Here is a 13,867-nt window from a genome sequence, read left to right on the forward strand (position 1 = left end):
GAATTTCAAACATAAAGAATGACATGCCTTCATATTCAGCAATCAAGTCCAGAGCCTGGTCAGTGTTCTTATGTGCTGACGCCACCCTCAGTTCACAGGGGACACCAAGCTTCTCACAGGCTTTCTTGATCTTCTCACAGTGCTCCTTATCAGAGGGCGAACCCATCACAACAGCCACTTGTGCCTTGGGCTTGGGGCTGAGTTTCTACAAGGATGCACAAAGAATTTGGTCCAAGTCATAAGTTGCAACACGATCTCATGCAGCACAAGCTGAAAACTGCTGTCATCACGACACTCCATTTGACACATACTCCCATTTGACACTGTCAAATGACAGCATCAGACTACTATATCGGAACAATATTCATTAAGAATGTTAGCTACCAAGATAGAACCAATACTAAGCAAAACTGCAGAACCTAGTTCGCCTGCAATAAAAGTACCTGTAGGTCCAATCTAGTGCAAGCATGCAGCAGACTTGTGAAAAAATGATGTGCATGGATGTTGCAGAAAACTGGCAGTGAAAGATTGCAGAAGCCATCCAGAATATGTACACCAGCAAATTATTTACGTGTACACACTGGCACAGAGAGCTACCGCTTGTGACAGCGCAAGGTGTACAGCAGCACTCAAAATGACCAGCTACACTGCATCATGCACAGTGCTTCACTATAGTCTAGCAGGTTGCAATAATATGCTTCACCAAGTGAACAGGTGCACAGTACTCATGCCTTCTGAGCACTTTCTGGCATGCACATCCTCATAATGGTGCATAACAAGAAATCTCTAAGTCGCATTAAGAGAGGGATGTGGTATTCAAAATTTTTTATTTCTTGATGTATAATGTGAAATTTCTTGAGCATATTAGAAATAATTTTGACTACTCTTAACGAAGGTTCACTGTTATATCTCCAGAAAATTTTTTTTTCGCCAAATCTTGTGAAAAGCCTGCACAGTTGCAAGAAAATGTGGCAGAAGCCTAGATCGAAATTCATTGCATTCCTACTGGCATGCTGCAGGTCAGAACATTCTTTTTAATTTTTTTCTTTTGCAAAGCACAAATTTTGATTTTGAATTTTTGCGATGCAGTGTCTTAACACATCTAGAGTGAAGAAAATTTCATGCAAGGAATTTAAATTTCACAAATTTGAAAAATCAAAGAATGTACTAGGAGTTTAACAAGACAAATGGGTCAAAATGTATGAAACAGTTGAATAAATCTGTTCTGCAAGGGGAGTATCCAGTCAGAAAACTGCAGCGAAGAAACAAGTCCATTGTTGTTTGAGCGTTTCCTCGCAATGCACAGCCCGCCGCAGTTCACATAGTTTCTTTAGAGTACTTCTGGTTGATTTCAACAATGAAACTTGGGGCAGCATCAAAAATGAGGCATACAAGCAGAGACAACAATTTACAAAATCATTTTTTTTGGCCATTTTCTGGGATTTGAAAGCTGCATACTCCCTGAAGTGCATGTTTGTTCTTCGCTTGGGTTTCTGAGCTAGGATCAAGTAGCTTCATCACAAAGTTCAAAAAATGTGAACACTTTCAATGCTTTCAAGATATAGCTAGAGTACATTAAACATACTACTTTGCGCAAAACATCTGCACTCAAGAAAAGTAGCGCCAGTACCAAATTTAGCCTGGAATGTGCTTTTTCAATACCTCAATCTGTTCTGCCACCCAAGCAAAGTTCCTCTTGACTGTCTCGAGAGCCTCTGCAGTGACTTCTGTGAGGTTTCGGTAAACTTGCTTGTCAACCATCAGCCTCTTGTCACCAGAAGGCCACAGACGCCACGAGTCACTGTCGATGATGTCGGCCAGCAGAATTTCTCCTGAAACAGATAATTTTACATACCAAACTGATTAAACAACTGCTCACTCAGCACTTGAACACTGCCTAATAGCTTGTTCACTCCTCATTAGGAACCAGTTTTGCACCTTAGTGACATAGTCTTCAGCTCCCACACCTGCCCGCCCACTTACCCACCCCCACATTCACAAGAACTATGCCACAGTGCACTGTGAATGCATCAGAAGCCATGTGCCAAACATGAAGGAGCAAAAGTCTTCCTTCTGAGACATCTAGATGGGACACTGCACCATTTGGTATGGTGCCTCACACAAATGAGCCTTATATTCACTTTTGATATTAGAATACAAATCCCAATTCCTCATGCATGTGGCAGTATCACACAAGCTAAAAAAAATGAGAAAAAATATTACCAATTTTGTAGCAATTAATGTTCAGCTATTTTAACATTACCTTCATTGTTGCCATGTAAAGATTGTTGTGTTGGATTTTATGGTGAATAAGTGGCTAAACCTAACAGCCAAGCACAAGGTTAGAAATGTTTGCTGTGATAAAAAGAATAAGTTCCTTCTTTTAGAGACCTTACAACTTGCAACAAATCTACAATTGAATTTTTCTCCCAACTGCAAGCTGAGGTGGAAAGTAATATGCATTCATGTAGAATGCTGTGAAAAGCTTTTAGAGCGAGAGCTCTACTTCCTGGGGTACACCTTCCAATTTTGATGTGGATGAGACAATGGCCTTCAATACCTCGCAAGGTCAAAGCGATCTTAACTGCGTGGTGGTATGGCCCAAACTATGGTAGTATGACTATGTAATCATATGACTAGGACCATTGGGTACCTGACCTTGACATTTGATCTGAGACAGTGGAGACCATGCTTAACTGAGCTTTCGCTCGCATAACTAGGTTCAAACTGCATTGAACCCCAGCCTTATTTTATTAGTTTTTAAAGTTGTGAGCATAAGAACACTGTTTTACTCTGACCTCATCTCCACATAAACCACGAACAGGTTGTCCTTGTTTTATGAGCATAAACATAGCAGTGTGTGCCCAATGCGAAGGTTTCATTGGATCACTTCGATAACACTTCCATTTGTTCAGGATCAACCTTACCAAGTGCCATGCAAGGAATGTGCTATTTAAAAAAAGCACGGCAGTGCAAACGGTGCATAAATATAAATCAATGTGAAAAGGCTGAAAGCACACATCATGCTTGTTTTCATGCAAACAATGCAAAAACTACTCTTCACTACCAAGTAGCCAACAGTGCTTGCCGCTGTTATGCAGACACTTCAAGTCCACTAATAGTTATCCTCTGTAAGGCTTAGATGCAAATAGATTTTCAAAAATGTGTTAACCCTTTAAGGCACTTCGTACATAGAACAATGTGAACTTGCAGTTTTCTCTAGGAGTGTGCTGCACCTGGGAGCGATTTCTCAGGTTTAGGTGACTAGCATCTTTCATGTTGCAAATATGATGGTTTTTATGCCATATAGTGAATGCAGTAAATTAAGCCGAGTAGCACGTCATCTGCCATCTTTGTGAAGGCCAATTTTGCCACCAGCAATAACTTTTTATTTAATAATGTAAATCAGAATATGCATATTTGAAACTGATATTGATTCCATGATCGTTCGGGTTTTTACCTGACAAGTCCTGGCATTTGGATGTTGCTATTGCCATAAATTAAAACACTTTGTACAGAATTTTGCACATCCCTGTAAAAAATTATCCGCTGCCATTTTGGGCTGTAAAACTGACAAACTGTCTTTGAGGCCTAAGTACACTATAATGCAAAAATACCTGTTCCGGGTAGAAACAAAAAATGGCGTCTAAAAGTGTTGATTGGTTTGCTTCATGGGGGTTTAACATCCCAAAGCAACTCAGGCTATGAGGGACGCCGTAGTGTAGGGCTCTGGAAATTTCGACCACCTGGGGTTCTTTAACGTTCACTGACATCACACAGTACACGGGCCTCTAGAGTTTCGCCTCCATCGAAATTCGACCGCCGTGGCCGGGATCGAACCCGTGTCTTTCGGGTCAGTAGCAGGGCGCCATAACCGCTGAGCCACCGCAGCATTGAAAGTGTTGACTATGGAACCAAGGCTAGCAGGATATTATATGTGCAGACCTGGACAGTTTGACCACATGAAGAGTGAAATATGCCTACCTGTCTGGAGGTCCACTCCATATTCCACCTTCATATCAATCAGGCTGCAGTTGAGAGATGCCCAGGCCCTTTCCAAGATCTCAAACACAGTGCGAGTTGTGCGCAGCATGATCTGCACTTCTTCAGCACCAATGGTGATGCCTCCACACTGAAGCTTGGCTGCAATCAGCTGCTCTGTGGACCATTGGGGGTCATGGTTGGCATCATCCTGCCGCCAAAAACCAAGACCAAAAATGTCTTCGGGGCAACTGAGCATAGCTAAATACGGGCAAGCATTTAAATCAGCACCTACGGGAATTTTCGTCACATGGAATGACAGCCAGCAGTTTCACAAAAACCCGGTCAATACTTATTTAGCCTCAGTGATAAGGCGTGCAGCCACATACTAAACTGTTTTTCTACTGCAATCTAGACTTAATTTTCTTCAGTCAGCATGCATTTGAGAATGAAGGGTTGGTGAAACTGCATAGCTTGTTTAGCATTTCTAATGCTGCATGCCAAGCGTTTGTATGGCATGCCACTAAGAGAAGTGTGGAGATGATGCAAGTCAAGTTTGCACCACACACCGTCTTAGGAGGAAATGGCTTCAGTGGAGGGAAGGCTGTGCTGCATACGCTCGTGCTGTATGAGTGAGGTGTAAAGCAGCAAGGAAAAAAAGTACCTCACACGTGCTTTAATTGAGCACATACAAGTATGACAGGATATTTAAACAAAAAGCACAACTTTCACCACATTAAAAAATTTTGCATGCCTTAAATGTAATCCAGTCAGCTTTTGTACATTACTACATGTCTCAAGACAGCAGGTAAAACTTGTGGCCTCGTATCCCAGTCCAGCAAGACTCTTGTGGATGAATTGGCAGTTGCACCCAGAGGTCAAGCAAGCAAACCTTGAAGAAAGTCTCCAGCTTGGGAGGGCTGAAGCGGTAGCCTTCATTCACTCCTGGGTTCCTTTTGAGGAAAGAGCCAGTTGCAATACGCCGTGTCACCCACTCGATCGGCACCATGGCACAGTTCCGGGCCACAAATGACTTCTCATCTTGCTTGCGGACAAAGTGGGTCCTGATCCCTGCAACAGCCAAGCACAGGGGTTGCAGTTGGTCAAGCACAACAACATATGCAGCACAGTGTTTGGTTTCCTTCCAGCAGCCACAATTTTGTATTTCCTGCTACCAAAGGACCAATTAAGTTGTTCAGTGCTCTTACATTGTCGATTGATTTAAAGCAATTGGTATGGTTTTCAGACAGCTGCAAGAATATAAGTGATCTGATTAGGAAAAAGTTTTCAGTTTTTTCAGGTCCAGTGCAAGTAATAACCCCGTCTCTGACATCATAGAGAATTGAAGTACAGACATTATTCACCTGGCATAGCAGAATTCCACATGGTGATCTATGTTAGCTAAAGTCTTGTGCATCATTCCAAAGAAATAGTACCACAGAATTTGGTGTTTCTGCCCCCTTTAAACCTATGTAGCTGACATGCCAAATTTGCATGACAAAGATCAGTTCCTCCTCAGGCAAGTGCTTTTGGAAACAGGTAAATTGTTGTTAGGCATTTCTTTTCACTCTTAACTTATTAATGATAGCATATTAATTTTTTGCTATGGCAGCGAAGCAAACGTTAGTCCTGAAGCTGAGCAAAGACAGTGAGGGACAGCATAGTGGAGGGTTATGGATTATTTTCGATCATCTGTGGTTCATTAACACGACATTAATTTTTTAATGCTTGCTTTGACTTCCTGAGTGCTGAAGAAACCATTAAAGAGCCTTGTCTAAAGCAAGTGCATGAGTTCTGCATTGAGGAGTAAAACCTGGAATGTGCGGATATAGTCACTTAAATAAAAAAGGCAATATAAACTGCTGTAATACATATCTTTCCAGCCACCATTTACAACGTATTCCTCTCTCTATAGTTTTGACATGTAGCAGGAGCAGTGTATGCACTACTGCCAGAACTGCATGAATTCAAGGTGTATGAAATTCTCAACATTCCTGTTTAACTACTTAATGTGACTATCTTCCTCCAACATGTATTCAGCTACCTTTATATCCCAGTTTATCACAGAGCTCAAAAGAGCTTCAAGCAGCACATAGGGATGTTAACAGGGATATGCTGCAAGTGACATTGGTGTTTTATTATAGGTTTTCTTTTTTTTCTTAAAGGGACCGACCACTAACAAAAACGTGTCTTGAGATGGCAGAAGTGAAAACACTGCCTCATATTGTAAGAATCGAGCACTGCAGTATTGAAGAAACAATGATTTATAATTTTAAATTGACAGTGAAAATCGCATAAAAAGCCATCTTGCAGTGAAACCTGCCATTATCAGTATTCCTCCCCATGACCACATCTCTAAAATATTGCTAATCTGTTTTAAGTGCACAGTTCTTTTTTTTAGGAGTGTGTCATGTTTTATTATAGTTAAAACTCTTTCCAGTGCACTCTTTCATGAAAAGCAACACTCCGTTTGCATCGCCGACCGTGTGCTTTGAGCTTTTGTCACGAGATGGTGCTACAGTGTTTTGCATTTCTTAGATTAAGCGGAAACCACTGTTTACTAAAACTTATGTTGATGAAGAGCACATCACTGTGCTGCAACAGCTTTGGGTGTGGAAACTAAACTGAACGCTCCTCCATATGAAAAGCGTCTGATTACTGTCTGGGAGGTGAAATTTACATCAGTTTTTGGTACAGCACTTTTGACGATGTGCAATACCCATCACGCTCGCTGACCATGGTTCCCAGTTTTGGGACACATAAAAACAGGTGCATGCATTGACTATTCTCGGTACAAACCTTCTACAGTGTTTCCAAGAAAACCGTTGTGGAATCCAGCACTTTAGACAGCAAGCTTTCCAATGTGGCGAAAAAAATTGGCTGCTTTAAAATTCAGTGTTTGGTCCCTTTAAGGTGCAAGAATTTGTTGATCTTTTATAGTATACAATGGTTGATATTGTTAATAAGAGAATACAAGCATGGCAGACTCAAGATATTTTATGTCATATATACCAGAATGCCTGCATAAAGGTCATGGGGCTTGCACTTTAGTATTCTGTGCACCTTCTGCATGCTGTTTTGATGTGTCAAAATATACATAATGAAAGGATGTGTTATGCAAATCGAACTGGGTAAGCGGCTGCCGCTTTTTCCAGTTGCAGTGGAGTGGCAATGGGTAGTGCATTCGAAATGCCCGTTTTCAGTCATTTGCTACCTACTCTCAATTGAATTGCAATCTAAAAAGTGTAGTTTGCATATGCAACATTTTTTTGTCAAAGGTGCATGTAGCTACAGCTTTCCTGCTCCGAAAAAAAAAAAAAAGTCCCGAAGTCTTGCGGCCAGTGCACCTAAAAAGACCAATACGTGATCTGCTGGTTTTTCTGATGCTAAAAACTATATGCATTCATGACCACTACACACAGTACTATTGGTCAAATATACCCAACAGTTATATATGTATCAGATGGACTAATACGACCAGTGGCCATCGTGTACTACCAACATGCTCAATACTCCAAGTATCTGACCAAGGTGTTGGTCTAATGATCATATAGACATGTCTATTAGTCGTATACTAAGCAAAATTGAAACCAATATGATCCAAGTGGTGCTTCTATAGAACTAATACTAATCATGTATAAGACCAATACAATTCTCTATTGGAATTTTTGCGAAAAACAGCAGTTACCAATGCTTTATACAGTGATGCACAGTAAACATCAACATGACGAAATAGGTCCCCACTTGCTATCATACAGTGCACAGTTCCAGTCATCTGCTTCAGTGCTCACATATGCTCCGTGAAGCCGTTTATGAACACAATCAGAGCTGCGGCAAGCAGAGTGACCAACCTCGAGTGCCATATTGGGCATGACAGCCGAGGCAGCTCATATGATGAACCGTAGAGAGTGCAGCGCTGTTCGTGCCCCTGTTCCTCTCTCGGTTAGCTGCCACAAGTGGCCGCGCCGATTTCTTGCATTTCTCTTGATGCATCGCAGCCCATTACCACTGCCTAGGGAGCCTACATGTCACGCCGATCCCTGCCACAGCCTCGAAGGACCGCAGTGGTGCGAGGTGCAAAACACAAACTCTCCTTTAAGGGGAATTTCTAAGTTCCTAAGTGAACACTTTTTTTCACCACTGCTACAATTATAACCAAATAATATGCCAAATAAATGCGGGCACTGGAGAGACCCAGCGACTCGGTGGCAGAACAGCACCATAGCAAATGCAGCGTGTATACAGTTAGCAAAAATTTCGATGTGCTAGTACACGTTCGCTGCCCTGCTTGCCTCAGTAATACAAATTATGAAAAGTAATGAACTTGAAACTTGGGCGCACATCCGAAGTTCCGGCACTGCCATAAAGTCTGCTCCGTGTGCTAGCACTTATAGCACTGTTGTCTGCTTCCACCTTTATTTTCTGCGGGGAGCGCTAGCTGCACGCGCTGTGTGTGACAAAACAAAACAGATGCAAGAGGAAGCACCGAGCATTCGCGGCAGGCAGCAACACAACCACCACACCTCACCACACCACCGCTACCGCTTCACGACCACCTGAACGACCGAGTAGAATTTCACATTCAAGGACGCGTCTAATAATAACAGAAAAGCATAAAATGCTATCTCGACTATAGCCACCTATCTCGGATGTTGTGCGGGTGTGCAAGCCATGAACTTGCTTGAGCTGCATGCTAGCTGAAAGCAGTAAAAATGCACCGCGCGATTAAGGAGACAAGTGCCGGTTGGCTGCACGACGATGCGCAAAAGGGCGCCCTTTAAGCCTCAGCGGTCGTCTGTCGTCGCTACGCCGTGCAACGAACGGTCCTTCAACCTGGCGGCACACCATGCATACGCGCGCTCTCGCGAGGCCATCGAGGATCGCTGGCAATGGCTTCCCCTATACCGCAGACAGGCTGGGGTTATCTTGAAAACAAGGAAGTGTGCAGTAGGGGCAGGACGAAAACACGGCCTTGGCGATTTTGCCGCGACGCCGTTTGTTGACGCCTTTCGGGAATGCAGCGTCGACGGAAGCACACGCGTCGCCTACGTAATGCCCGCCGTCCCCGAGCTTGGTCCGCCCCCTCCTTCTCGGGGGAGCAAACCGCACGATCCGGTCAGCTCGGAATGCCGGCGCTTAACGTCGACGCAGGTTCACCGAGTTCACTACAAGTGCGAAACACGTACCGGGCTACGCAGCCGAAATGAATTTCATTACGTATTTTCAATGAAAACATCGGCGATTATCGAGCCACAAAACAGCCAGGTCGAGGTCAGAAAAGGTACAAAAGTGCAGTGAAAGAAAGCAGTTAGCAGTATTTTGATCCACACTACCGATATGGCAGGTTCGTGGCAGAGGTGGTCAGCTAAAACGATCGGCAGGCGCTTTGGTAACGTTTAAATGCAACAGATGCACAAGTGAAACGAAATCAATGTTCTGACGAACTTCATGACCATTAATAGTGTATCCGCATGACGTCCTCCAGTACGTCATACGGATACGTTATGCGATAAAGATGGCTTAGGTATACCTGGCGCCGGCGAGCATATGCTCCCTGAGCAGTCCGACACGAAAGCGTCACATGTATGACGTCAGCATTAAGAGCGCATGGCATGGCATGGCTTCACGTGCGTCACGATGCGTGTGCGCAACGCCCGAGGCGCTGCTGATGCAACGGTAGAGAACGGCGAGGGGAGGGGGGAAGCTCGCATCCCGTCTGGAAGCGAAAACCCGCACTGCGCGTGTGCGCATCATGTATGCAGAACAGGTTTATGCGAACGGATAAGGAATAGAGAACCCAGCTTGGTTTTCTTTAGGAGGTCATAGCACTCGCAGTGGCGTGGGTTCTGTATGTATATTTTTTTGCGCACAAACGCACGAATCCGCCTCAGCGTACGAGGAAAAAAGTTGCTGCCAGTAAAAGCAAACGTTATTAGCAAATACGCGCATAGTATTGGTCCACTGCCAGGAATACAGGTTGTCTTCGAGACCTGACCTGCAAACACGATGGCGCAATTCAGAAACGATCAGGCTTCTAACCCCCGGGCGGAAACGCTTTAGAGGTCGTAAAATCTGAACGACATTTTCGTCGTAAGGGCGTACTGTCCTTCGCAATCTGTCGGCGCAGCCCCCAGATGCCGCATGGAAACGGGCATCCCTCGAGGAAGTCATGTTACATAGGCGCTTGCCGTAGCGACAGAATTTGAACAGAATCACAAGGAAGCTTTTAGGACGCTTCTTCAGTGCGCTGAGCTGCAAGCGAAATTGCAATCTGCAAGGTTTGACGTCCCGAAGCGGCACATATATGGGCTATCAGGGACGTCGTCGTGGAGGGCTTCATTTCGACCACCTGGAGTTCTTTAACGTGCGCTGACATCGTACAACACACGGGCGTTTTTGTATTTCGGCTGCTGCCAAAAAACGACCGCCGCGGCCGGGATGGAGCCAGTCACAGCAGCCGAGCGCCAAAGCCACTGGTCTGGGCCACCGAGCATCTGGATTGAGGGCAAGCTTTTGGGACGAGGCTGCTGAAAGCAATGAGTCGACGAGTTTACCAGCTATAATTCAAGAAGGGGTATTTTCAATCGCGACAGAAACATGTATACGGCGGAACAATATCATTAAGCTTATCGCAGTCCTTGTAACGGGTGCGTTGCCTAGCTTGCCTGGCACCAGTCGCCCAAGAAGAAAGCCGCCATAGGGTCGTAATCTGACTTTTCCGTGTCGCGACGCTGCAGGAACCCTAGCTTCGTGCCACCTTTTGTTTATTCTATGTCGCGAGTAAGATGACGCGGGTGATACGCAAAAGCGTTTCCGCGTGCAAGCACCGCCCGGCCGGCAGGAGCTCGCAGCAGGGAGAGGGAGGGCGGGGGCACTCGTGATACGATGGCGGCGGCAACCGACAACGCGACCCGAAAGGCCGACGGGCTCGGTATCAGCGTAGCCGACGTGGCTGGTCGTTCCAAGGACGGAAAACTCCCAGATAAAAGGCACTCCGATGATGACCGCCGGAGCTGCGCCACGCATATGCACCGGCCCCGACGCTTGCCCCCCTCATTGGCTCCGTGTTTCGAAATTCCCGCATGCTGACTGGCCGAACACTGCTGCGGAAGCCGTGGATACCGTCCATTTTCTGGGTGGTAGCCAACGGAACAGCTCAGGACAGTTCATGGTTTTACTTCGACGCCGGCAGCCGACACCCAAGCTTGAGCGCTTCCGTCTGCTATCCTGAAGCATGCGGCGCAGGAAGTACGTGCCCGGATTCTGAGCCGAAATTTACGCTTGCTTACGTTTCGTGAGCGGCGCTAGGGTGGCTTACCGGGGCTTCCTACGTTGGCACGGCGGGCTGTGCATGCTTTCCTTATGCCTCTCGAGCCACCGAAAACCGGCTAGCAGCGAAATTTAACTTAAACGAGTACAGACGTACATCAAATTTTTGCTTGCGTGCTTTCTTCTTTTCAATGATGCCCTAGGCGTCCACATGGATCACCGCGACGTATTACCCTACGCTACGATAGCTGAATAATTTATTGAATTTATTTTTGATGCTGTTTCGGCTTCATCAGACAAGCGATGACTGATGTGAGCAGATGTTTAGGTCACGTGAGGCATAAAAGAAAACTGCAATATAGCCGCTCATATGTACTCCCTTATCAGTCCAGCTCTTTAAAGGGACTATGCAATAAATTAATTGAGATTACGTAAAGCAGACGAGGCATCGGCATTCCATGACTCGTCCCCCCAGTGCAAGAATTTTTGAGCTAGCATCAATAGCAAAGAAGATATAGACGATTAAAAATTACGCTCCTCCTCTCCCTCTCAACTCGTACACGCGGGGCACCAGAAAAAAATAAAGAAAACAGCTCTGGGACTGGGCCCCGCCCATTAATACGTCATCCGCTGACGCTCCTTTCGCAACTTCCGGTTGTCGCTCCTATGCGTTCACGTCGTACCGGCTGAACGCCAGCGACGACAGTAGCGACTCGGCGAGCCACTGCGAGTGGCTCCGGAACACCCGACAGAAGGAGGCGGCAGAGGAAAATTGAAACCATATGCGCGAAGGCAATGCCCTGGCTCGCGCTTGCCCGAGAGGGCCGCGCGGCGGCACGAGCAGACGATTTTCACGGCTACCGGAAGTGTGCCCGTGACGCCGTGGCTGCCGTGGCTCCAGCGAATGAGAGCGCGTGGTGGCCTGGCGACGTCATGGGTGCAGTGACGTCTTTTTTCACGATTTTAGTTTCAAAATCGGTCACTACGAGCACACCAATCGGCCCGCGAATTAAAAAAAAAAACACGGCTTTTAAAAATTCATAATAAATTGCCGGCTCAGTTCCGAAGACTCATACTTGGTGTGAATGCTTCTTAGCATCATTTCTAAGCACTGAAAACATTTACAAGCGACTTTTTAGTCATTGCATAGTCCCTTTAAAGGAGCTCTAATAAAGCTGCGGTATGCCTGGGATGTGAAGTCACGCTGCTTCTAGAATATTGTCCAGGAAGAATTTTTTTTTAATGCGCTTTGTAGAAACAGTTATCTGTAGTAAAAATTTGAATTTCAGCTTCTTCGCGCCTTTCCCTCTTCTCTCGTCACTTTTTGCACACTGGAAGGTCGCGGCGCTCTTCTACCGGCCCCACCTGCGGGCGAGAGCTCCCTGAACCGCCGGAGCTACGCGGCTTATTGGCCGCGGCCATGGTAGCTGCCTGACGTCTGAAAGAATCTAACCAATAACCATTGCTCAACTTGTATACGCAGATGCGAGCGACGGCGGAGGATGCGAGCATGAAAAAGTTGCCGGGAAGGGCTCGCCAACTTTCGCGCGTGATTGCGGGTCCTCTGCAGCTTGTAGAGGTGTATTATTTGGCTCAGGTGTTCATGACAACACAATGCAGTGATTGAGCAAGTTGATGTCCTCTCCTCGGAAGGTGTTTCAGAGCCCCTTTAAGCAAGCTAGCTTAACTGTTGCAGTGTATTATAATTATGTATCAGTAGTGCTTTTTTTCTTCATGCGTCACGTGACATAAACATCTACACGTCACAGCCATCGTTCGGCTGATAAAAACTAAATCGTAACAGCATAGAAAAATCGATGATAAATATGCATGCACGCATATTAATGTCTAATGCATCATTTGAAAGAATCAAACATGCAACTAAAATAATGTGTTCGTAGTTATATAACGTACCCCACCCCCGCCTTTTTTTTTCAGCAACGTGTCTTGTGCGATTTCAAAATGGGCAGTTGTACACAGGTTGGCGAACGGCGGCCCAGCAGCCAGCGGCTATGTCTCTCATTAAGTAGTAGTAGTAGTAAAAACATTTATTTTCACAGAAGGAAGAGTAAGGGAGTAGGGTGTTGGGGATAGATAGGAGTGGAGCTGCAGTGGTCGGTATTCCCTAGTCCAGGATCCCGTTGGCCTCCGCCGCTGCCTTGGCCCTCGTCACCAGCATAAGCTGTGTGCTCGGGTCGGAGTCAGCCAGGAGGGCCTCCCACTGCTCTAGACTAGGGCTATTTATCTTTGGTAGTAAAGGGCTTTTTTCACAGCCCCAGGTGGCGTGGTACGTTGTGGCGTAGCCCCGACACCACACGCACTCTTTCGCATATCTGTAAGGGGCTCTGAAACACCTGAGGAGAGTGCATAAACTGGCTCAATCACTACATTCTCTCGCCAAGAACATCTGAGCTAAACACTTCCCCGCGCAGTAAAGAATCCAAATCACGTGCGAAAGTTGCCGAGTCCTTTCCCGCGACTTCATGTTCGCGCCCTCCTCCGTCGCACGCTCCTGCGTAATTCTGTTCTGAAATGGCTATTGGTTAGATTGTTTCAGGCGTCACGCAGCTACCATGGTCGCGGCCAGTCGGCAAAGTCGTTCCGGCGGGTCAGGAAT

General features: G+C 45.8%; 1 protein-coding gene across 1 annotated transcript in view; it reads right to left on the bottom strand.

Moving 5' to 3' along the window:
* Positions 1-13,867, bottom strand: part of Paics (PAICS bifunctional enzyme) — a 26,505-nt gene that overhangs the window by 2,603 nt on the left and 10,035 nt on the right. Inside the window, exons 3-6 of the mRNA XM_077662554.1 lie at positions 4,874-5,052; positions 3,985-4,192; positions 1,663-1,832; positions 28-205 (exon numbers count right to left, since the gene is read on the bottom strand). Coding sequence (XP_077518680.1) covers positions 28-205; positions 1,663-1,832; positions 3,985-4,192; positions 4,874-5,052 — 735 coding nt within the window. The remainder of the gene's footprint in view (positions 1-27; positions 206-1,662; positions 1,833-3,984; positions 4,193-4,873; positions 5,053-13,867) is intronic.

Source organism: Amblyomma americanum, chromosome 4, assembly GCF_052857255.1.
Source record: "Amblyomma americanum isolate KBUSLIRL-KWMA chromosome 4, ASM5285725v1, whole genome shotgun sequence".
Classification (NCBI taxonomy): Eukaryota; Metazoa; Arthropoda; class Arachnida; order Ixodida; family Ixodidae; genus Amblyomma; species Amblyomma americanum.